Source organism: Echeneis naucrates, chromosome 16 (assembly GCF_900963305.1).
Source record: "Echeneis naucrates chromosome 16, fEcheNa1.1, whole genome shotgun sequence".
Classification (NCBI taxonomy): Eukaryota; Metazoa; Chordata; class Actinopteri; order Carangiformes; family Echeneidae; genus Echeneis; species Echeneis naucrates.
This window is the reverse complement of record NC_042526.1, coordinates 14,802,426-14,826,031: the sequence shown is the minus strand read 5'-3', so window position 1 is coordinate 14,826,031 and position 23,606 is coordinate 14,802,426. Positions and strand designations below refer to the sequence as shown.

The window sequence follows — 23,606 nt, the reverse complement described above, 5'->3', positions numbered from 1 at the left end:
CGGATCTGATACCTCATTGGTCACATGACTGTCATCAGTGTCAATAGGGGAATTGATGAAATTGCTGAAGTGTGAAAACTCTGGTCACACACACATACTGTGGGAAAAGTTTCTTTCCTCTCAATACCAATGGACTGAATGCTACTGTAGCATTTTAGCAGTTACACAGCATATTATGTATTCATTATTTATTTATACTATTGCCCCTGTCTTGTGTGTGTGTGTGTGTGTGTGTGTGTGTGTGTGTGTGTGTGTGTGCGTGGGGGGGGGGTTTAAGGGGCTGCTAGGGCAAGTTCATTGTTTGCTTGACTTGCAAAAACAATAAAGGAATTAAACGCTGAAAACATTTTGCGATAAGCGTTTTATTAACCATTAAATTGGTAGTTAACTACTTCTCATACAAATCCTTTTGTACAACATGACGGGTTATTTTTAAACAATTGTGTAAAACAATAAGTTTGACCGCAGCGCAGGTGAGAGCTGGTGCGGCCGTCACGTGGCCCCGGGGAGCCAATAGGCTGCAGAGTTTCTGGTCCGTCCAGGTACAGGGATCCAGCTGAGGGCTGAGGTCCGCCCAACCGGCCCAGCGGCTCCAGGCCGTGTAACTAAACGCTGACAGACCAACTCTTGGACCTCCGGTCGGTGATGAGCCTCCAGAGAAACTCTTCTCCGGGTCCATTTCTCACCTGAGCCGGGAGGAAGAGCCGACCTGCTCCTCATGGCTGTGATTGCCGTCGCTGTGTTGTTGCTGAGCTCATGGGATGGAAGTCTCCTCTCTGCCGGTAAGGATGGATTCACCTTAATGTCCCGAGGAAACTGTGTTTCCAGATTAAAGTTCCTGTTGGATTTACCTTAAATAAGTAAAGACTGCTAAACGAACGGCCGATTCAAAAGTAGGTCAGCGTTCATTTGGCCACTTTGGTCACAGTGTCTGTCACATGATGTTCTCTGGCAAAACGAGGACTTCGGACCCGGACGTGCGTCTCTATGTTTGAAAAAACTGCTAAAATAAACAAAGCCAGTAAATGCAAAGTCAAGGAGAAAACCAGAGAAAGCAGTTGGGCAGGTTGTGTGTGAGCCACGACGAGCGCACGCGTGGAAAATCCTGAAGAACAAGTCCAGATGTAATGTCAGTTTTTCTTTATTAATTACATTTTATCTCTCATGTCTCATTACTTCAAAAAAAAAAAAAAAAAAAAATCTGAGTCACCATCTGTTCGGAGTGTGCCAAAGCGGAAAAAGAAACCCCAAAACAAACACAGTCACATTCATGCTCCATACTCAGTCTTGGCCAAAAGCAAAACGAGAGTGTATGCAAACTGTGAAGAGCCACAAGCTTGATGCAAAGACAAACAAAGACATTTTGTAGCGATTTACTTAGTGCATCCACCAGCATTAGCCTCAGTAAGTGCATGGAGTCTTGTTGTGACAGCCTCCATCAGTGTCCCTGTCAGACACACTTTCTCTTTAGAGTTTTATCTAACAGCTGCATCGGTGTTTCTGGCCACAGTCCCTGTTCTCATGTTACTTCACATGAAAATGATTCCAGCGATGATCTGGGTGCTGCTGTTTTACTCATTTCCTTGAGTTAGTTGAGATATCAGAACAAGTTTTGAGACAGGAACAGTCGCTGTTGTGTCCCTAACGTAAAGACGACCGTGTAAACGCTTGCTGTTTGTGTTTGCAGCTCAGACTTGTGTGAACGATAGCAGGTCTAAGGAACAGGTGGCCTATGTGGGGCCACAGCAGCCCCCGTATCGCGTGAACTGCCCTCTAGAGCCTTTTCAGCCCCAGCTGACATGGCTGAAGGACTCCCAGCAACTCCAAAATCAGGATGGAAAGGCCTACTTGGAATTTATCAACCTCAAAGCGGAGGACCAAGGGAATTACACCTGCATGCAACAGGGAAACGGCACAGCCTCATTCACTGTGTGTCTCATAGTTAAGGGTAAGTATACTTATCGCAAAGTGTAGTCCTTTAAGTGCAATGAAGTCTTCTAAAACCTGATATTAATTATGTGCGGCTCTAGTAGTCATTTTCCCCCGCAGTAAAATTAGACTTTTGTCTCAGGAGTGAGGAGGCGGGGTGAGTAGCTATGCCTGCAAGGAGGCGTTTTGTGTCAGCATACGCCGGCATATGTACCTGGCAGCTGCGCATGAAGGCCTCTATTGTCTGCAGCGCTGCCACCGAGCACAGATAACAACGGTGCATCTTTGTATAGAGTCCAAGTGCTCGAAAGCCCCAGAATTTCAACCTGATGGAGAGCTGACCGGACTGTGGGAAGACGTGGGAGCCGCTGTGAAACTGAACTGCACCGCTCTCCTCCCGTGGGACTCAGATGGGGAGGGATGTGACGACACGCTGCGCTGGAGTAAAGATGGCCAGCCCCTCGCCAACCTCTCGCAGAACACCTCCTCATGGTGACGTTCAGCTTTTGAAGCGGTGGACTTCAGTGATGATGTGACATATAAGCATATGAAAGTGAGGGTTACATCGAGTCTTCTGCCGTGTTTACCAGGTCTCCTGGTGCCGGCCAGCTGATGGTGAGCAGTCTGTTGGCCGTCACGCTCCGGGAGCAGGAAGATTTTGGGCTCTACAGCTGCACAGTGAGGAACTTTTCATCTGATTTCAGCCTGAAGAATTCAAGTAAGAAAACTTGGGACACTGGGTGTGCAACGTGTCGTCTGGCATCTCGTATTGTGGTCTCTAAAAATTCTGCCTTAAAAAAATTGAGAAAGACATGCAAACTTAACAAAGTAGATTGGACACAGTGGGGCACAGAACATGACCTGTTCTGTATGTGCACTAGAAACCATACACAAGCACACAGATACATACAGTCCACAGTTAGCTACACGTATGAATACGTCATCCAGAGGCGCTTTACTAACAGAATTTACTTGACTAACAGATTATTCTATGCAGATGTTTGTTTTTTTTTTGTTTTTTTTAACTATGTTTATTCTTGTTTTAATAGTCGTGCGCTCTAATGGACCCAGCCACACAGCTGCAGTTATTGCGGCCTCAGTTCTTCTCCTGTTCCTGGCTATAGCTGCTTTTGTTTACATCAGGTGTCATCTGAACTTCAAACTGTGGTACAAAAACTCTTATGGAGAATATGAACTCAACGGTAAGTCTGATGTTAAGGGACCTGAAACCCCGCGGCAATAAAGGCGTCATATAGTAGCAGTAAAGCTGTATGTTTGTGTTTCTGTGTCTTAAGATGGGAAATTATATGACGCCTACATCTCCTATGTGAACAACGACTACGACAGGAAGTTTGTCAGCTTTATTCTCAAACCTCACCTGGAAAATAAAAATGGGTACAAGGTGCATCTGAATGACAATGACATCCTACCTGGCGGAGGCAGGTTCACATTCTCCCTCTGGTGTACCTATTTTGAAGGATGAAACTGCAGAATTACTCCTCATCACAACATTTATCAACAGTTATGAATACCACTGAAAACATCACACATTGTGTCCGCAGAGCCTTCCGCGGAGCTGTTGATGAACATGAGTCGATCCCGCCGTCTCATCGTGCTGCTCTCTCACGCGTATCTGGAGCAGGACTGGTGCTGCAGTAACTTCAGGTCAGACCCGTGGACACAGACCCATCTGAACGCATTAAATGCAGAATAAAGCAGAATAAAACTAAGGTGGCATTCACACAAGTGCCACTTGAGGTCAGTGTTGCGTCACCATGCTGCGGTTCCTGTGTGCCTTACTGGCTGACTGTGTCTGTTTCTCCAGACAGGGGCTCTTACACTTGTTGGAGGTATGCCAGCAGCCCATCCTCATCATGCTGGAGGGTCAGGCCAAACGCATTAGGCCTGAGATTAGGCAGCAGCTCAATGAGCACCAGCACCGCCTCACCATACTCACCTGGAAACACAACTCAGTGGTAAGATGCCCTCTTTTTTTTTTTGATCATTAGACTTTATTTTAACATACCAAGTTTTATATGTATGCATAGACACTCTTGTAGACTTATTCACGTGGCACAGATATTTTCAAGGCACCGCTCTCTGTCATGAGTCTAAGCTATTCTGTAAACTCTGCCCTGTGTGGGCTCTCATGCTCAGAATAGCTGCTCCCACAAAATGCAACGCAAGGAACTTTCCACACCATTAACTGAGTAGTATTCAAGACAATGCATGGGAAAAAAAAAACTAAACAAAAAACTATTCACATACAAATGAACAGGCAAACATTAACATTTAGAGCTGCCTCCCTTCTACCTCAGGGGACATTTCTCCCACAATTAGCATTCATGTAAAAACCTGATCATGTGAGTGATATGTTTTCTGTCACAGATTTTGTTAAAACCTTCAGAAAACTATGCACATACATCTGATCTACTTTACATATTCATTGTAATAAAGCATAATTATTCATTGAACGTAAGTATTGAAAGTTAAAGTGAAGGAATAACATTCTTATATAGTGTTCTTATTAAGAAGTGATTACATTCAGCTTCCTCAGGATTGGATGTAGATGTGGTTTAATTGGATTTCATTAAATGTGTGACTGATGAAATAAGTAATCAGACCATTAAACCAACGTCAAGTGGTTAGTTTGTGTTTATGTCTGACCCTGTTCGTCACAGGAAGGAGCAAATTTACGGGACTTACATTTATTTATTTAAAAATGATAAATGCTTAGTCTTGACTCTGAAGTGATGGGTCTCTGTCTGCTCGTGTCCGCAGACTCCGTCCTCAGTCTTCTGGAAGGAGCTGGCCTTGGCATTGCCACGCAGGGTCGTCTTCCACACTGGCCGTGCAGGCGACCCCCAGATTCTGCTGCAAGATGACAAAGACCCCATGTTGACCCTTGAACCTGACTACCTGGACTGCCGTGCAGACACTGACCCTGCTGGAGATCTGGGTATGCATACTAATGTTAGCTTCACAATTCAGATGAGATGGATATTAAAAAAAAAAAAAGTTAAAAGTTTGGCGTTCAACGCTGATTGATTGAAATGTGTTTCTCTGTCATAACAAAAGGTGCCTGACCTAGTCTGAATGAGCAAATACAGATTCAGGTTGATCTTGAACTGTAAAACCGGGACTAATAGCAGTCTGATGAAGCTACATACCGCAAAGGCTGGAAATGGGTAAATGGCAAGCCTTTGGCCAAAGATTACAAAATAACCCAACCAGCACCTTCCCTACCAAAGAAAACAAAGAAAGTTGGGTGGAGTAGGGGGAGGGGATATTCAAAACGGGTGTCACTCAGAAGGTTGAACCTCTTACCCCAATATGTTCAACAAGTTTTTCATTATTCAAACTATGTATTGAGTGTTTAAAGGTTTATTGAAGCTTTAATTCATCTTTGTGTGTGACTAAAGCCAGAATTTCTTCTGAAATCTTTTTCCATGTTTCCTCTGTGTGCTGCAGGGCTCCGTCTCCCTGTGTACAAGGCCCTGGCCTGTACGGCTCCTGTCCTCCCTGCTGCTTCCTTCGTACCTGCTGAACCCAAACCCTCAGACATTGATGTGTCAGATTTGGGATCCCGAAACTATGGAGCCCGCTCAGACTTCTACTGCCTGGTCACAGAGGCAGATGTTTAAGCCTCGCTCCCCTCATTTCTGCTGATCTCCTAAAAGGGAGACTCAGTCCTCTTTCTTTTCTTTATATGTTGTAAAGGTTACTTTTTCTTTTTCCAGTCACCAAAAACAGACTTTGATTATTTTTGTATTTTGTACCTTTATGTAAAATATTTAATAGGACTAGGAAATTACAGAAATTTCTCTTTGAATTATTCTGGTGAAGAAGCAATTAAATCTATCTACACTTTCAGTGTGTCTGTGTGTATTGTATGCAGTTGTTTTTGTAGAAATCCTGCTGTTGAGGCCATAATGCCTCTCGTCCTCCCCAGCAGAGGGCAGAGCAGTGTCAGACAACATAAACATTATAGGCAGTTTGAGTACACATTTGCTTTGAAAGGTGAAAGAAAATGCATGTGGCAGTTGAGTAATCTCAGTCAGTCTACGGGTCAGTTTGAGTGGGAAACTTTTCATACTCACTGAGTAAGAGCTAACCCGTTTGCTGGCGTTTACACCAAACAAGTCTTGTTTGGTCTTGTAGTTGGAGCACATGAATTGTACATTTTGCTTTTTCTGCAGCACCACAATGTTTCAGGTTTTAATCATATGTTGACGCATGTTACAACAGCTTGTAGCTCCTGCAGTTTTATAATGCAATCACAATAATATTTCCATCAATGGCTCAGCCTTAACTTCAACCCTGACAACATGTTAGCACTTAGGTCATGGAAAACGGCACGACCCATGAACCATTCTTGGACTTTGTGCTTTGTGTGTAATGTAAACTGACTGTGATAACAAAATATGACATTTGTTCAAATAAAACACTTATTGCCAGACTCTTTTTCTCTGTAGTGCCCGATAGTCTATGTCCTTGTGTCGTTACCTGCAGTGAAATACATAAGGGTGGAGCATGAAAGCTCTGGTATTGTTCCTGTCTGAACAGGAACAAATATGTAAACAGGGAGTGGCCGACATTTCACCATGCTGGTGTCAGCCTAAGCTAACGCTAATGATTGCTGCAGCACACACACACACACACACACAAGAAATGCTTACAAATGGCATTTTATTTCCAATTTGTCTCTTTATTGGTTGAAAAAAATATCCAAATGATACATTTGCCATGTATACAACACAAAAGCAAATATAAAAAGCCAGTGTTTTTAAAAACACACACAGAAACACACAGTTACTATTAAGCCACAGAGTAGTAATTGTTCAAATTATATATATATATATATTTTTTTTTTTTTGTATTGAAAATTTTTTTGCTTGAATAAGTTGCAAAAGTAAATTTAAAACTATGTTATTTGATGAGGAGTTCACACTGTTAAATTTCATGATGCATTGAACAAATATTTTTTACACAAGTTAGGACCATATCCTTTCATCCCAGTTTCACACACACTGCATTTTACATTAGAAAACGATCAGTTATAACGGCATGCTAAAAGAAACTTCATGAATACTGAGAGCTTTAAGAGTCCTGGTAGAAAAAGTGATTACAAAAGACGCATCAGGATTTTGTATGACAACGCAGATTTCACAACTTTAAGAAGCCCAGAGCTATATACAAAAAATTTACTTTGAAAGTACAATCATTATCCCCAGATTTCTACACCAAATGCATTAATAGAATTTCTGTATATCTTCTCTGGCACACATTCAGTTATGGCCACATTCATATAACATTATAATTCATATAATGTGGCCAGCTCATCTCATTTTTATTGATACAAAACTACAAAACAAAGTACATAACTACAGTGTATAAAACATTTAATCAGATTTTTTGTGGAAGAGAGAAAGCAATACTTACAAAATGTTGTGGATATGCCAACTATGTTACATTCATGCTGCTAACTAAGTGAAAGAGTAAGAACAAAAAGAAGAAGGTGCAAGTGTCCGGCGTGTAGTCCATTAACATTATGATACAGTTTTTAAAATGGCAGAACCACAGTCAGTTGTGGTTTCATCTGCAAGCTTCTTGCTCTGACTTAAAAGAAATTCTTGATTCCATACTTAACACAAAGATAACGAATTGTTTAAGGTGCACACAATTGCATCAGAATCCATCAATAGTCCATCATCATTCTTCCTTGTTTTCTTGCAAGGTACTGATGTCCATTGAGTTTTAAATCAGACAGGAAGTCATTTTTTAATCCACTGGTGAGCTCGTCCATCGCTTGTGTCCATGTTTTTAAATCAATATGGCAGATAAATAGTGCACCTATGCTAGCTTTGAATATTATGAAGAGTTTATTGACACCTACATACCTCAGACTTCTTCCATGGTGTTCTAACATTGCTTTTCCTTTAAATTGTCCCATCTAGAAAGCTCTCTCTGGTAAACCCTTTCTGTGAAGCAAAGCAGAGAAATAGTGTTAACAATGCTGTATGAACATGAAACCCGGGAACATAATTGTATCTGATCTATTTGCAGCAGCTCATTCAAGGTTGAAATTTGACCTGAAGAAAACTGATTACAGAGAAATGCAAATCTTTCCTTGGAGAGCTTTCTTTTTGCCCGTTTTACATATTGTGAGCAGCATTTACACAATGTGTATGTCAAGGCATTTGAGTTTTAACTCAGAACTCTAACTAAGACAAGCATTATTGCATTTTTTGTTCTGCAGCAACTTGTTCATTAGGAGAATGCCACACCCAAGGATGGGTGGATCGGGAGCTGCAAGAAGCACTGAACCTACCTAGCCCTGCCTGAGATGTGGACAAGCCCAACTGGGTGTGTTTGTGTGTGTGCGCGCATTAAAGAGCAGCAGTGAGAGATATATGAGGTTTGAACATGTGCCATCCGACTGATGATTGATTTGCAGGAAGGAATGCCATCTTCTCTCACTCAGTCACTCCTTTCTATCTTTGTGAGGGCACTGCTATCTAACCTGAACAATAACCGTGAATGACTGTCTCACCTCAATCTAAAGGCAATTCTGGTCAAATTATGAAGACAACAGACCCTCACCTTTCCAAAATGTCCTCACTATGTTTTTTTTTTTTTTTTTTGGGGGGGGGGGGTACATGCACACATGCTTTTACTCTTTGACCCAGAGACACACACACACTCAGATATGAGAGTTTGGGTGGAGCATTTCATTGAAGAAAATCACTTTCTCTGAGCCCTCACTTGTGTATGGCAGTTAGACTATGAATAAGTAAGAATCCATGATGTTTCTGCCACCAACTTGCACTATTAAAAATAGCATATAATAAATTAAGATGTGTTTTATTTTATTATTTAAAGGGTCTTTGACATCAATTTCATGTACGAATACAATGTGTGAGGCTTTTGATAAAAGGGCAGTTTTATGAAATATATATATATGGTAGTTTTAAACATGTTCAAATCCACAGTTCAGTTATACCCACTAATCATCCTCAGCAACATATCACTCTCCACAGACTCAGGATAAATTAATAAATGAAAATATTTTCAAAACGTATACTGTCTCATTGATACATTACAGAGTTTTTGCCTCATTTGTTTATTTATTTGGCTCTATTGTGATCATTTATTTGGGTCCTTTTTATTAATTTCCACAGTGTCTTACCTCTTTGTACTGTTTGTGCAGTTTCTTGTACAGGAACATGTTGCTGAGAACTGTGGCTGCCGCCTTGGATGCCTTATTCTTCTCAGAACTGGAAAGAGATTAATCCAAGGTTAGCACGTGGAAAAAAAAAAAAAAAATCACACCATGCCAGACGACAGTTTTTGTTACATTCAGCGTCAATGTCTGCATGTCTGTGGCTCATGTAAACACACTGTAACTAGCACAGTATGTATTGCGCAGTCACATCACAGTGCACTCACCTGCTAATATCTGAGTTCTTTATGGCAACGAGTTTCTCCAGGCCATTAAAGTAGGTGATGTCCCTGGCGGCTACTTGGCTGCCGGTCACCAGGTTATTGAGAACACCACAGATGTTTACCACAACGTCGCTGGAGGGCACCTTCTGGTTTCCATCCTCAGGCAGCTTGCTCACCAGGTTGTTCACCACCTTTGTTGCTGAATGGACCAATATGTGTTGGTGGAATAATGCAAATTTGATCAACTTCACTGGTCAGACAGATTTCTATCTACTCATAAGGATTTCGCAATATTTGAATTCAACTCTATTGACAGTTGTGGTGGTTGCTTTATTTTTAGAGAATACCTGAGAGTGAAATACTTTATAAATCAGTCTCATACTTAATATTGTGCCCAGGAGATTACTCTCCCTTTAAATATTTAAATATTTTAATATAATCGACAGGTGATTATTTACATTATGCCTGGTATCCTGACCATGGTTTTCTCATCATTAAGTTCAGGTTCTGATTTAATGAGTTAGTTTGTTTCTTTGACTAAACTGACTTATTTTAAATTATAAATGAAACATTTATTTAAAAAAGCAAGTCACACTTTGGTATGCATCTCTTTTTGAGTTCTCATCACCACGTCAGAGCACACATTTGATCCTTTTTCAAAGTGGTTGAAAGGAATAAAGAGGGTACAGGTTAGAGGTGTGTCACCTCACACTGCAGCAAACTACTTTGCCTCAGATGTGATTCAGCACCATCAGATTCTAGACACGGGCATGTAAGGTGGAGGGCTCCAGATTTTTAAGAGGGAAAGCTAAATAAAAGGCTTACCCATGTCGCCCTTGTTGTTTGCATGGCGGGACAGATTTCGTAAGAATCCAGTGAGGGTGCGCAGCTCCGCGTCATTGTTGGTACGTAGGGAGTCCAGCAACACTGGCAGCATGCGCTCCTGCTCCAGAGCCACCTGGCTCAACACCGATGGCCACTGCAGCACCAAGACGGAAACAATTCAGAAATGAGGCAACCTGGTGCTACTGCATTTGAACACCATGAAAGGAAACTTAATGAACCCGCTCTTACCCTCTTGTCTCCAGCAGTGATGTTCTGCAGGGCTCCAGCAGCTGCCTCGCGGGTGGTGCAGTTGATCTCACACTCATGTAGCACACGGTTGTACAACCCAACTATCTTAGGATGCCACAGCCACTCGACGCCCTTTGGCTCCTGTGAAACCTCAGTGAACGTACGCAGACTGTAGCTTTTCCTCTGTAGGGATGATGAACACACAAGACCGCAACGTTTGAGATGGATGGCCTGGTTCATGCAGGAAAAATGCCTGTAAATGGATAAACATGCACCTACAGTCTTGGCTTTCCTGCTCTGTGGTGTAAAGCAGCCAATCGCTTCACCCCTCTCTGAGTCCTGATTTCTGGTTGGCCCCTCCAGGCGCATCTGAGCAGATGGTGGCATCTCGTTGTAGAGCTGGAAGGAGAGGTTCCTCAAGACACACACAGCGTTTTCCAACCCCTAGGAGAACACAAACACACACATCAACAAACACAGTGGAGGTAAGACCTACGAGCTTAAATTAGGCTCACTCTTTACTTGTCGCACCTTGTCTTCTGTGCGATTGTTATCAAGTGAGGAAGTGATGTATCGGACCAAAGATTGAACCAGCCCTTGTGTTTCTCTCATCTGTCGACGAGTCTTATCGTTCACTGAGCTCAGATTCCTGAATGCGTACACAGAGAGAGTGAGAAGTCCACAAATAATATAAGTACATTTCAGTCAGGAATCAAGCATTTCAATAATGGGTACAAAAGCAGGAACCGGCACACTCTCCTAAATACAAATACAGTTTCACAAAGTAGCAGGATCACAGTCATAGAAATGAGACATCGATCATTTGAGTTGAACCTGAGGCATCCTGTGGTGTTGTAGAAGATGTCGGCCTCCGAGGGGGACAGAGTGATATCTGCAGCCTCTTCACCGCCCGACAGGGGGATGAGGATCTTATTGGTCAGCTCAGGCAGCGTCTCCCTGGCCAGTTTCTCCTTCAGGTTGTCTTTGGATGAAAGGTTCCATAGGATACCTGCGTACATAGACCACAAGGGTATGTTCATGTAAGAGAAACCAACATTTACTTTTGCCGTCTTTTTATTCTTAACTCGGATGTTAGCAAAGTGCAGTCAGTGTAGTCACTTTCACTTTACATTTGTGATTTTAGTGTTTTCAGATCAGATGGGTTTGAAAAACACTTAACACAAACTACTGGGAGAGACCAATAATGTGCTTTAATCCTGTCCAGACACTTAAACTGATAAACACATAAAAAATTATAAGAGAGAGTGAGATAAGATATCATTGTCAGCCGGTGAGACACTTGATTATGTATCACAACTTTGTTATTGGACACATGACAGCGACTTGAGTTTCTCAGCGATCCCACTGATACAAATCAAGGTGTGACGGCTCAAAGGAAACAATGACAAGGCCATCACTCATTGGAGGGAGTGGCAGATAGGCTGTTGGTCCACAGGCCCAGACAACTCCCTCACACTCCTTTATCCCTCCTCTTCACACACCCTATAGAAAATATAGCAGCTCAACCTCCTGCTCTTTGCGTGGACAAACACACTCCAGTGTGGAGTTGTGCATACCAAAGAAGCACGGTTGCAGCGTCCATTTGTTTTTTTTTTTTAGTTTTCAAGAAGACATTTGATGAGAAAACAGCAGTTCTGCTGAAAGCATAACTTGTATAGAGTTGAAGCGTGACTTTCAGTAATGTCACACATTGCAGGAAAAATAGAGAGAACTAGGTAAGAAAAAAAGTACGGAAAAAGTGCCAATGATCACGCTCTCTTAAAAACACAACAAAATTGTCAGTGAAGACTGGCAATCTGGATTCTCTTGGTTACAGCTTTCAATCATCTTGATTTTTTGGTGTGAAACAATATCAATTTCAAAAGTTACTGTTAACTTGAAGGATTTCAAGGACACCTCGGCCAAGATAATGTTACACATTGTTTCCACACACTGACTGATTTGTATTTATTACTGGCAGAGTCGAAAATACAGAAAACTGTGTGGAATCAACTATGCTTGTTGTGTCATGTTTTTTTTGTTTTGTTTTTTTAATTCAGTGGCGGAGACAGGTTTTTTTTTCCCACCTGTGATGTTTTTGCGCAGCTCATCGTCTTCCTCCCTGAGCGCCTCGACCAGCTGTGGGATGCCGCCCGCTTCGATCAGGGCCACTTTGTTGTCCATATTCTCATAGATGAGGTTGCGTGTGGCTCCGGTGGCATAACGCTGCACTTCCTGGTTCTCACTGTTAAATAGCTTCACCAGTTCACCGATGCCTTTTAAGCGACGCACCTTGAGAGACAAAAGAATTAAGTTTAAGATTACCTTTCTATATACATATACACGTAATGGCCTTTTTAACGGTCCATTGACTGATTTTTATTTGCCTTCAGAAATTAAATATATAGTGTTTAAATTCTTAACTACAGGAAATCTACTTCATCCCATTCATCCAGGGTTGGCCCATGGAGTATAGGAGTGTGTTTTTAATGGAATTATGTTTATCTGAGTTATATGAAGAGATTAACAGTCCCTCTTATGTTTCTACAGTAAATATTTACTGTAGATACTTCACTGAGATAATTTTGGTACCCTTGGCTAACTGTCTCCGCTTATCTGCAGTCTTTATGCCCAGCCAAACTAAACAGCTGCAGGTTTATCTTTGCCATATAGCTATGAGACTAGCTGCCTGGCATCCTCATCATCTAGAAAATGAATTTGCCAATCACGTGTTTCGATTACAAAATCAGCTGGATCTCTTTTCAGCGGATTTCAGCGGTATTATTGAGAATCTGCACCCTGAGAGCTGAACGCAGAATGCAGAACTCAGCAATGGCATTTGTCACATCAGACAATCCCATCTTTCAATCTTTTCAGTCCTCTCCCTATACAGGGCAGAGTCCAAGTCATAAAAAAGGAAGACATGGAGCAACAGGAGAGAGGCTGTGGTGACTTGATGAATCAAAAATTGACAACCGTCCAAAACAAAACCCCAAAGTTTGAAGGAAAATGTTTTCAAGACGACTCTCAAATGGGAACTGCAAAGACGCAAGGCCCACAAGTTTGATCGAAAGTACCTCGTTTTTAGCGTCGCTGTCACTGTAACACTCGTGTTGAATGTAGGCAGCACCCAGAACTTGCATGTCATGATCAGGCTCCCTCAGGTGTTGCACTGCTGTAGCCATGTCCAAGGATTGGAGCCTTCCAAAGAAGCAAATGAGCAAATTCAAGCACAGGATGCAAAGGATATAATTATGTCATGACCTGTCTTCATGGACAATAGCACAGAGCATTTCTTTTGGAAGTTTGAAAGGAAAACAAAAGAGTCACAATTCATATATTATTTGGTTTTTGTGTGGGAATTGTGAGGCTTGCTGAGTTTCTCCCAAATTACACACAGTGGTCTGCAAATCCACTTGGCTAACCACCCGCTGTGGGATGTGTGAAACATGAGGACTGAAACTTAGCTGCCCCACCCAAAACCAGTCCTACCACTATGGAGCCACCTCCCAATTCACTGCTCTTATGAAATACAATGTTCATCACACACTCCCTAACTTAAGCCTGCTGACACATGGTAGTTGTGACACTTAAAGTCATGCATTAAAGTCACTTCGACATTACTAATGTTCAAGTGAAATACAACAAATTGGATTACCAGAATGATTTGAATTATGCTGTCATCTCTGTCACAGAGTTTTATAACCTAATAAAGGAATGCTGCCATTATCCCTTTCACAAGACCACAACCACCAACGCGTTTATACATCTCTCAATGCTGTTTGACTTCCCCACACTGCCTCAGGCCTTATACTGACAATATTATTCTCAAATATGTGCAACATTTTAAGCAATTACTCAAACTGGTGTAGTTTCATTTGTTAGGAACTATTTTCAGCAGTGTACTGATAAATATTTAATGTGCTATTAAGTATTTGTGGCTGCATGATGGTGGTAAACAGGATGTATGTATAGTACTGACAAAAGAGAGGTCTCCTGTTCATTTTAATAGCGGAAAGATGTCCCCCATGTGACGAGGCTTGTATACGTGGTTTAAGTAATGGAGGCAAAGAATTGAAGGCCTTGATTACACAGACAGTATTAGCCTGTGGGATTGGTTCACTCTTGGTTATAGATATAAGACTTTTGACTTCCTCATACAAAACAAGAGCATGGTGTATAGGTGTTAGTTGGTGCGGCTGATGAAATCTAATCTGTCAAATGTGGACATTTTCCTGAGACTGATTTGCATGTGCAGCCTACCACTACACACTGAAGAGCTGTAAATAACAGGATGAGAATGTGCACAGAGCGTTGTTTTGACTGTCAACGGAAATATGGATAATTGCTGAGAATGTGAGCTTCTCACCCGCTGAGGCTGATGTTGCCCATGCTGGCTCCAAACTCGTTGGACCCATTGAAGATGTCCACGCCTTTTCCAACACTGTGCATGCTTTTGATTGACATGGCACGGGACAGGGTTCCCTGACGCTGCAGTGACATTTGCCCCTGGGAGGCAGAGGACAATCCAGAAGTTATGAACCCCCTGTCGACTGTATCTCCTCCTCTAACAAAGCTTCCCCCAGATATGGAGCCCATGCTCATGCGGTTGTTTCGGTTTGTAATCCTGCTGATGGTGCGGTGAGCTGGGCCCTTGAAGGAATGTTGTTGATTGATCTCCATTTCACCCATTGCCATCCCCCCAGCACGGGAAAGAGTGCCACTAAGCGATCGACGCATGGACTGCGGAAAGCTCATGGTGCCTCCTCCTTGCCTCATCTGGCCACTGTAGCCGTTCATTGTGCTCTGAGTATATTGGCGGCTGATGGTAGCATCTCGATCGGAGACCATGCTGCCAGCATCGCTGCCATCAGCCATCCAACCATTAGCATTCTGTGCCTGCATCCGCATTGAAGCCATAGAAAGGAAATCTGGGTCAATTCTCTGCTGTCCTCCGCCTTGGTAGCCGGATATGCTCATGTCTCTGTAAAAAACACCACCACCACCTCCACCGCCTCCAACACTCATCTTGTTTAAGTGGACTAAGTCTGGAGCAGCAGAATGGGAGCTGAAGCCCGACCTCTGGCTTATATGTGGACCCTGAGGGTGAAGAGAAATGTAATTGTTACAATCAAAGGTAAAGGTGCAAGCAAAAGTATTTGTTGTCGTGAACACAGACTGAGTGAATGTAAAGCAATGAACATTAAAAAGAGCTTTACATTAAAAAATTTAATAAAAATAAGCTGAGTACATTTGCCATATTCATGTTCATTTCTCATGCAGAAATGTATTTGTTATTGACTCAGATGTAAAATATGAAACAATCTCATGTGGTTACTGTGTCAAACATCTGGGGCAGAAAGCCAACGTCTTCTTGTTGAAGCTCTAAAATGGAGGAATCTAGAGGGTGGACTTGAAAACCCTAAACTGATTTCATGACAGTGTACTGTGAAATACCACACATGCTGAGTGCTAAATGACCAATGGTGACGCCAGCAGTGAATAAGTAACTATATCAGTGATCCGTGACTTTATATATACAAACGAACTCACGCGTAAACAGTGACAGCGCTGATATACTCACCATGGTTCTAGAGCCGGTGTACATGTAGGAGGATTTAGAGCTGAAACTTGGTTGATAGGTTTGATATTTTACTGATGAAGAACCGCCGTATTCTGAAATAAAGCAACATCACATGGTTAGTGCTTCTAAATTCACAGTTAAAACAGAGACAGAACTGGTTTCAATATGTTTATGTACAAATATAGAAATGGTAATCTAGTTCGGCAGCAGTCCGTGTTAACTCTGGATATGTTACTCAGCCGAAACTCACACGAAAACAGACAGGAGGTGTTTAAAAATAAAATTAAAAAAAAAAAAAAAAAAGCTGTCCAGAAGGGATATGTTAAGTTTAAGCCCTTAAGCTCTTTATTTCCTGCTTTGTGTGGACTCAAATGGACACGTCAGAGGTGTTACTATGTGTTTGCAATTTTTTGCAAGTAAGGAGCTTCCAAATGCTTTTATTCTGAAAGTAAACTCAGTCTGACTCAGCTGCTGAGGGACTTCCTGAGATTACTACTGAAACGATCAATGTGGATGGTAAATGAGACAAACGCCTTTTTGTTTTGTTTCCCTTTTTTCCAACCAATCGGCACCAACAAGTGCAGGGACTTTTTATATTTAAGAAATGTAAGACATTTTTTAAATAAAATAGTTTCTTGATGTCCATAATAATGGTGACTATTCACTGAACTGTGTCTGAGAAAGGAACTAACAAGTCTTTACACGAACACTGTTAATAGTGCTTTTTGTGCCAGCTGAGAACCGAGCTCTGGCTCACGCACAAATTACAAGCAACATGTCAGCCCTGACCTTTGCTTGTGTCACAGCACCATTATATGCAATTTTCTTTTGTTGGATTCAAATAAGTTCATTTACAAACAGCTGAAACTGGCTTTATGTGACGAAGGCATATATTCCAATTGTAAAATTTTAAGTAGCACAATAGACAAGGTGGAATCACATTTCTAACAATGACTTATAGAAATGTCACTCAGTGTGAGTGGCAGGTGTCCCGTTGCACTGAAGCCTGCAGGTTCCCAGTCTGCGACAGAGGTCTGATGTCTCAGGTTACAGCTGCCTGGAGAACGGTTTACGTCTGCCACTAAAAAAAAAACACATTGATCTGGCTCTGTGTGCAAATTGAGGGCATGAATGTGTGACTGCAAACCAGTGTGGCCAGAAAGCTGAGATAAAGAGCATGCAGTAAAAAGCTCCCTACAGTGAGAGCTTTGAGCAGCAGCTCGGACACTCAAACATTTGGGTCAGCTGAGAGGAGAAGACTCCCGTGACACAGCAGTCCACCCCAACTGAGTGTACACACAGTCATATGCTGTCAGAGAATATATACGTTGTGTCAGTCATGATGCAGCAGTGCATTCAAACATTACAAGAGCCTGGAGCTATTCTGGTGGCAGCTTTTATTCGTGTCCTTTCTTGTCCTAGTTTATTATGTTTGTGGGGCAACATCTGCTATTTGGCACTAATAGAAGCAAATGAGAATGCTCTTTAGCTTTGCAAGTAATTGGAAGAAAATAGAACAAGTAAATAAAGTTTTCATTTCATGATGGAACTGGGTGATAATTGTTCCAGTCGTGTGAGATGAATAAAGGAAAGTTCAGGGAACCTGGCAGTCAGTAAGATTCATTCTTTGGGGATCATTCGTGTATATGAGAGCTCTCACAAGTATTCGTCAACCATCTTTAATGTTACATAATATGTTCAAAAATAAATATTCTTCATATGCGTGTGTCTTGCATGTGCACATCTATAATTTGTGAGCAGAGGGGGAGGTTTTGTCAACACACGTATTTTCTGCGTTGCACAAACACACACCAAACCAGTTAGTGCAGAGGAGAATGACTGACACATCCCCAGGCTCGGCTCCAGTCCAACCCAGGCAACGCCCAACACACCTCAGAGCTGCAGCCTTTACAGCACACAGGAAACACACCCTGAAAACTCATTCAGCCAGCAAATTCAGTCTATTCCTTCCCTTGTAATCATTTGAGTTGTGATCTTTGGACACAAAGTCACACACATACCCGTCTTTTACCACTTTCACCTGCTGAGGCTTGTCCACCCATGAACACCAATTCATCACTGTCCTACAGGCACAGTAGTTGCAAGATTTAAATATATACCTATGAGGATACATTCCTCGCAGAATCCTGTGGAAATTTTCTTCATGTGTGACTAATCATCCATTCATAACGAATTTCTCGACAGCCACAAACCAGACCTCTAAAATGGCAGCTTTCCCTGTCGCTAGCAAAACAGAGATATGACATGGCAGTGTTTTATGACTGTAGGCTGTCCTCCCAGCAAGGCTCAGGGCAAAAGACATGCAGAGATAACAGGAAGCCTAGCATTTCATCTCGCGTGACAGTATTAGTGGAAGTGTTTGGACTTGACTGGTGTAATGTAGTTAGAAACCACAGTGGCGCAGTTAGTGGACATATAAAATGTCGCTTAGCATTCCAGATATTAAAAAACGGCACTATGTTTGTCTGTTGGGGCAGGTCGTGTTGCTGCCTCTGGGATGAACTCAAAGGATTCCTCCACCGACACCACAACACTTTAAAGGTCATATAAACAAGACCCTGCTGTCGGGCTACTCAGCCAGCCCCCCGTAGTTTGAGCTATGAATTATGGGACGTGAAGGAATGTCCTCAGGCTGCATCAAGCAGGTGTACAAGTTTTGGTCATTGTTTCTCCAAAACGCGCGAAGGTTTGCACTACTTGTTACTAAAATGTGTCGTAGCTAGGAAGCCCATGCTTCCCATTGTTGGAGCCACCGCTGCTGCTGCATGCATAACACCCACATCGAGTCTGTCAAGCCCAGATAACCCAGACAGATACCATCTGACAAGGTGACGTCTCTCTGAGAACAGCTGGTTCTCACGACACTCCAGTCATTGCCTAATCAACTCCTAAACTCTTGCCCCTCCAAGCAGAGTAAAGACCTGAAACCCAACCCCACCGAGGGAGGCTTTCCCCTTAGTCTGCTATCAGAAAAGTCCATGAAAGAGGTGCCTGTTCGGGCCTGTTACACATTAACCCTTCTCTCACATGCAGGTACACGACACACTGTGGGATCATTCTAGCATGAGGCTTCGGCTCAGGTGTGCCCGCTGAAAGCAGAGCACCTGAATGAACTAATTCCCAGATGGGAGACAAATATACAGGAATGCAGCAAAGAAAAGCAACACACACGCACACACAAGACATAGTAATATACGCACAAACTTGAAGTTGAAAGCAAAAGCTTACAACTATGTGAATTCCAGTAATGATGACATAGAGTAACTCACTGAGCTGAAATGGGGGCAACTCCCTGATTAGTCAAGTGACAGAAAACATTATTGATGTTTTAAATTACATATAAATGTAATTTGCTTCTTTTGAAACTGGATTATTGTTTGTTTGTTTTTTTTATTTGCGAAAATGACATCAATTAACAGCTTCCAGTCTCATTGAAAGAATATTTTAAGTTTTCTTTAATATAGACACCTAGCTAACTAATTTAATTGTATATATTCTAATGGATATGAAATGAAAAAGCTCCTTATTTGAGAAGAAAAGTGGGAGCACGGTGTCACGGATCTAATGCTGAACAACGACCCCGGCTCAGGAATAAAGTTACTTTTCTCTTTTATCCCGGGTTATGTGGAGCAGGGCCAAAGCGCTCCAGACCCCCAGCTGTGGGTGACTGATGATTTTACCCCACAAACATAGCTGCACCTGCCCCGCACCTGTGTGTTCCTCCGTGAAGATGAGCGGGGTGAGATGTTTACCTGACGTGGCGTACTGAGAGGCTGATCCGCTCTGCCGCGGCAGCGTCGACTTCTGGGCCAGTCTCATCTGGACCTGCTGCTGGACGCGCCGCGCTTTGGACGCGCTGTCCGACAGGGAGCCGCTGCTCTCCAGCTGGAAATCGGACGGCAGCCCGTAGGTGGTGACCGAGGAGTTGGGCTGTAAAGCAGAGAGAAATGCGCTCTCTGAGGCCATGGTGGGAAGTTTGCCTGCCTGGATGAAACTCTGGCTGTCGGCGTCGTGGCAGCTGTGAGCGTTTGATCGCAGCAGAGACTGAGTGGGAGCTGAGCGGCGGCGGGGGGGGCGTGGCCTCGGTTAACCCGGATCACCTGACTCACAGGTGAGATCCGCCGACGTCCCGCTCAGCCTGACTCACAGTCTGCACAAACTATTCTCACTGCTTGGGGTAATCTTTGCTTTTTGTGTGTGTGTGTGTGTGGTCTAGTGGTTTCGTTCACCTGAGAAGTGAAATCTTTGTCTGAATGTTGCTAAGATCATCACAGCAAACACCACGCCCATTCTTTCTGCATGATCTATTTATCACATTCAGGGCCATCTGCCGGCAAGTATGTCAAGTTGATTACAAAAGTGAGGTCTAATGTTACAGCCAGCACCAACAAGTGTGGGGACCCGAACCTTATGTGCCTATTTATCTCATTTTACTGTGAGCAGACTTCTCTATTTTGAGTTACTCCAACAGCTGGCTACTAAATACTAAGAAACTTATATTTTACAAAGTCATGTGTATTTTACAATCATGTGTTTTATGTGTACAGTATTGATCTGAAGGTTAACGTTTGAGTTGTGGAGTACTTTTGCTGGATACTCCATGCTACTTAGGCGTACATCTATTTGACAGCATGATGAGTTTATGTACAAAACCCTTTGGTATATATATTATTAGATGTATAATGTTCTGCATGATCCATCACTGCTGCATTTCACAACCTTGTCTGTCCTAAATGTTATATAGACGGATGAGGTAGATGCGTGTCATAATTTAATGTCGGAAAATTTTTTATGTATTTTTTTTTTTTTCAATAGTAAGTTCGGCAGGTAATAATTATGTTTTATTAATTTCTATTGAGAAAGATGGTTAGAGAGAAAGTGACGGTGTGAACAAACCAGCTTAACTACAAGTTTAGACAGTGAAGTCACTGAAATTAATAACACAGCTGTTAAAGACACGACGCTCTGATTCACAGCACCAGGATGCTACATGTTGTCCAGTGTCTAACATGTTCCTTATAGATTCGTTTTGTGTAACTGCTTCAGTTGCATATGTTTGGGTGACACAAGTAACCCACTGCACTTTTCAGGCAAATGAAAATGTTTTTACATTGGATTTTCTTCCAAACAGTCAGTTAACAAAAGAAAAAGAGGCAGACCCTGCACAGCTATACTGCTCCAGAGATTCCCATCAAACCAACTGAACACCAAAGTCTTAAAGTTCATGCTTACTTAATGTTTGTTTGATTACAAATTTAATCTCTAGAACATGGGTTAACGCCTACTTGGCTCAAGTTCAGTAATGTTGTGGAAACAAAGCTCAAGTTTTGTTTTTGGAATTTTATCTTATACTACTGTTACCTTATGGCAGAGCTGCTTGTTCTAACTATAGTAATTAAATGCAAAACTCAGGCTGTGAAGACTGGAGATTTCCACTCAGCATTCACAGAAACACTATCATCACAAGATCTATAGAAAAATTTAAAATGGCATTGTTGCATGGAATTTACCTTCCACTTTGTTCATTGTGTGTTTTGTTTTAGCAAATTACTGGAACTCAAACATTGCTGATAGGAGCACTGCACCTTAACTGTGCACAAACGCAACATTTAAACACAATGGAACATAAAAATTTGAACTAGATGAACAAAAGACAACATATGCATCATGATATTATCAATCAATATTCAGTGATTCAGTGAAAGAATGAGTAAGAATGGAAATCAGTTAAAAGTGTGGTGTTCTTAAGTTAGTGCCACACCTTAGTTTTATCTGCTTTGTTTTGTTAGCCCATCAACCGGGAGTTGTCATAGACAAAAACTATTGTGTGTAATTTATACACGTTGCCTCTGATTCTGCCTGTCTGGATTAAAAGGTTTGAATAAATCTTGGATTTATCAAATTGAGATAGTGATAAACAGCTGCTCCAAACGTCCTGCTTCCTTTGTTTAAATGCATTTAAAAGAAAACCCCAGATATGAAGATATGAAGCTGCTCAGAGTGAATAGATCTATGGAAAGGTGATCTCTTTCATCTCTTTATGACTCCTCAGCAGCTGTGCTCTCACATATTTGGGAGAAGAAGTAGAATCAATCTTTTGCCTATTTCCGTAAAATAGTACAGTGTGAGATGAGAATCCATGTTCTCAGTGAACTTCACTATTTAAACAGCAATAAAATTGTTGAATTTGGTTAAAATAATGAATTTCAAAAAATGAATTTTGACTCACCATTACCATTCTGGCTGAGCTGATAGTGTCTGCTCTACTCGTTCTGAAGTGGTGTACCTGTTTGTCTAACCAGGAGACCTGATATGGTGAGATATTAGACGGTATTAAAAGTTATAGTTAAACGAGAAATAGTCACCGCCCAGAAGACTGAAATTGTCCTTTGCATCGCAGGTAAGCTGGAGCCATACACAAAACAAAAGAGATGAGTCAAAGAAGATTACAAAGAAAGGGGTGTGTTCCAGGTGAGAGCCACAAACCTTGTGGCCATGACAGAGACTAGTGATAAAAGTACAAAAAAGTAAGAAGTTTAATAAATTATTTATTGTGACTTTCTCATGTTGCTTGTGTACTGAAGCAGAGTCTTCCTAACAAGTAAGGGAGGGTTTTGCAAAATCTGATTTTGGTCAATAGGGTTGAAGTCAGTGTCAGTGCTGACTTCTCTAAAGATGTTGCAACATTTCACTGATGAGTCACTTGCTCAGCAGTAAAATATCAAAGCAGCTGTTTTACCGAATTCCCAGCCCAGATTAGAAGTGAGTGACAGAGTCAAGCTAAGGGTTACTGACTCAGAGCAGTGTGTGTGTCTGTGTGCGTGTGTGTGTGTGCGTCAGAGAAAGTAATTTTTTGAGGGAGTGAGAGTGGCACCCTTGTTACACCCAACTCAACCGTTTGTACCCTGCCAAATTTTATGGTCAAATGTATACAGACATGAAAAAATGTGTAGGAGCACGACGTTGAGACGGAGTTGTCCTGAGTCATCTGTTTTGACATTTTACAGGTGAGCCAGAAACTGTTAGTCAACATTTAATTTTTCTATTTGTCCTTTCAACAATTTTTCTAATGAAAATGTCACTTTTTTTATGTCTTTTTCAGCAGGTTTATAAACCACTGCAGAGAGGTGGGTTCCCGGCCTGGGGCTTTCTGTATGGAGCTTTTTCTCCCCGTGCCTGCGTGGGTTTCCTCCCATTGTCCAAAGACATCATGTTTAGATTAAGTGGTGACTCTAAATTGTCCGCAGGTCTGAGTGTGGGTGTGAGTGGTTGTTGGTCTCTGTCTGTTGGCCCCAGATGGACCGGTGACCTGTCCAGGATAACCCCAGTGTGAGCTGGGATTGGCTCCAGCACCCCGTGTGACCCGGAAACAGATAAGCGGTAGAAGATGGATGAATGAATGAATGTAGGGAGGTGAGAATGGAGGATGTTTGGTCCCTCTTTTCTGACATTGGACACTGTTAATGCTGTCATTTGCTGAGTGGCTGTCCTTCCTCATTAACAGTCAATTTCATTGTGGTTTATTGTTTCTTTTATCTATTTTCCTACAATA

General features: G+C 42.1%; 2 protein-coding genes across 4 annotated transcripts; one reads left to right on the top strand and one right to left on the bottom strand.

The window, feature by feature from the left end:
* Positions 1-536: 536 nt before the first annotated feature.
* On the top strand, positions 537-5,573 carry sigirr (single immunoglobulin and toll-interleukin 1 receptor (TIR) domain). Its single transcript, XM_029522916.1, has 10 exons — positions 537-782; positions 1,688-1,948; positions 2,223-2,421; positions 2,520-2,647; positions 2,979-3,131; positions 3,225-3,368; positions 3,492-3,594; positions 3,755-3,905; positions 4,711-4,888; positions 5,401-5,573. Exons 1-10 carry the CDS (start codon positions 719-721, stop codon positions 5,571-5,573), a joined length of 1,554 nt encoding a protein of 517 aa, XP_029378776.1. The 5' UTR covers positions 537-718.
* A 1,207-nt stretch (positions 5,574-6,780) lies between these two features.
* pkp3a (plakophilin 3a) lies at positions 6,781-22,417 on the bottom strand. Of its 3 annotated transcripts, none has more exons than XM_029522964.1 (14): positions 22,284-22,417; positions 19,807-19,984; positions 16,034-16,125; positions 14,819-15,549; positions 13,527-13,650; positions 12,537-12,741; positions 11,284-11,458; positions 10,981-11,098; positions 10,729-10,893; positions 10,450-10,632; positions 10,201-10,354; positions 9,379-9,574; positions 9,119-9,206; positions 6,781-7,910 (listed from the first exon to the last, which is right to left on the bottom strand). In XM_029522964.1, exons 1-14 carry the CDS (start codon positions 22,290-22,292, stop codon positions 7,869-7,871), a joined length of 2,460 nt encoding a protein of 819 aa, XP_029378824.1. In that variant the 5' UTR covers positions 22,293-22,417; the 3' UTR covers positions 6,781-7,868. The 3 variants fall into 3 exon arrangements, with proteins under 3 accessions (XP_029378824.1, XP_029378825.1, XP_029378823.1); XM_029522965.1 differs by having other exon boundaries at positions 22,290-22,308; XM_029522963.1 differs by lacking the exon at positions 22,284-22,417 and having other exon boundaries at positions 19,807-20,187.
* Between the last annotated feature and the right edge of the window lie 1,189 nt (positions 22,418-23,606).

Bases quoted from the DNA above. Each gene is read 5' to 3' on its own strand.
- pkp3a (XM_029522963.1), bottom strand. From the start codon at position 20,020: ATGGCCTCAGAGAGCGCATTTCTCTCTGCTTTACAGCCCAACTCCTCG. The intron at 11,459-12,536 runs GTGGGAAAAAAA...CTATGTACGCAG, and splicing joins GCTGCGCAAAAACATCACAG to GTATCCTATGGAACCTTTCA. The intron at 9,575-10,200 runs GTAAGCCTTTTA...TGGTCCATTCAG, and splicing joins AAACAACAAGGGCGACATGG to CAACAAAGGTGGTGAACAAC.
- sigirr (XM_029522916.1), top strand. From the start codon at position 719: ATGGCTGTGATTGCCGTCGCTGTGTTGTTGCTGAGCTCATGGGATGGA. The intron at 1,949-2,222 runs GTAAGTATACTT...ATCTTTGTATAG, and splicing joins TGTGTGTCTCATAGTTAAGG to AGTCCAAGTGCTCGAAAGCC. The intron at 3,906-4,710 runs GTAAGATGCCCT...TCGTGTCCGCAG, and splicing joins CCTGGAAACACAACTCAGTG to ACTCCGTCCTCAGTCTTCTG.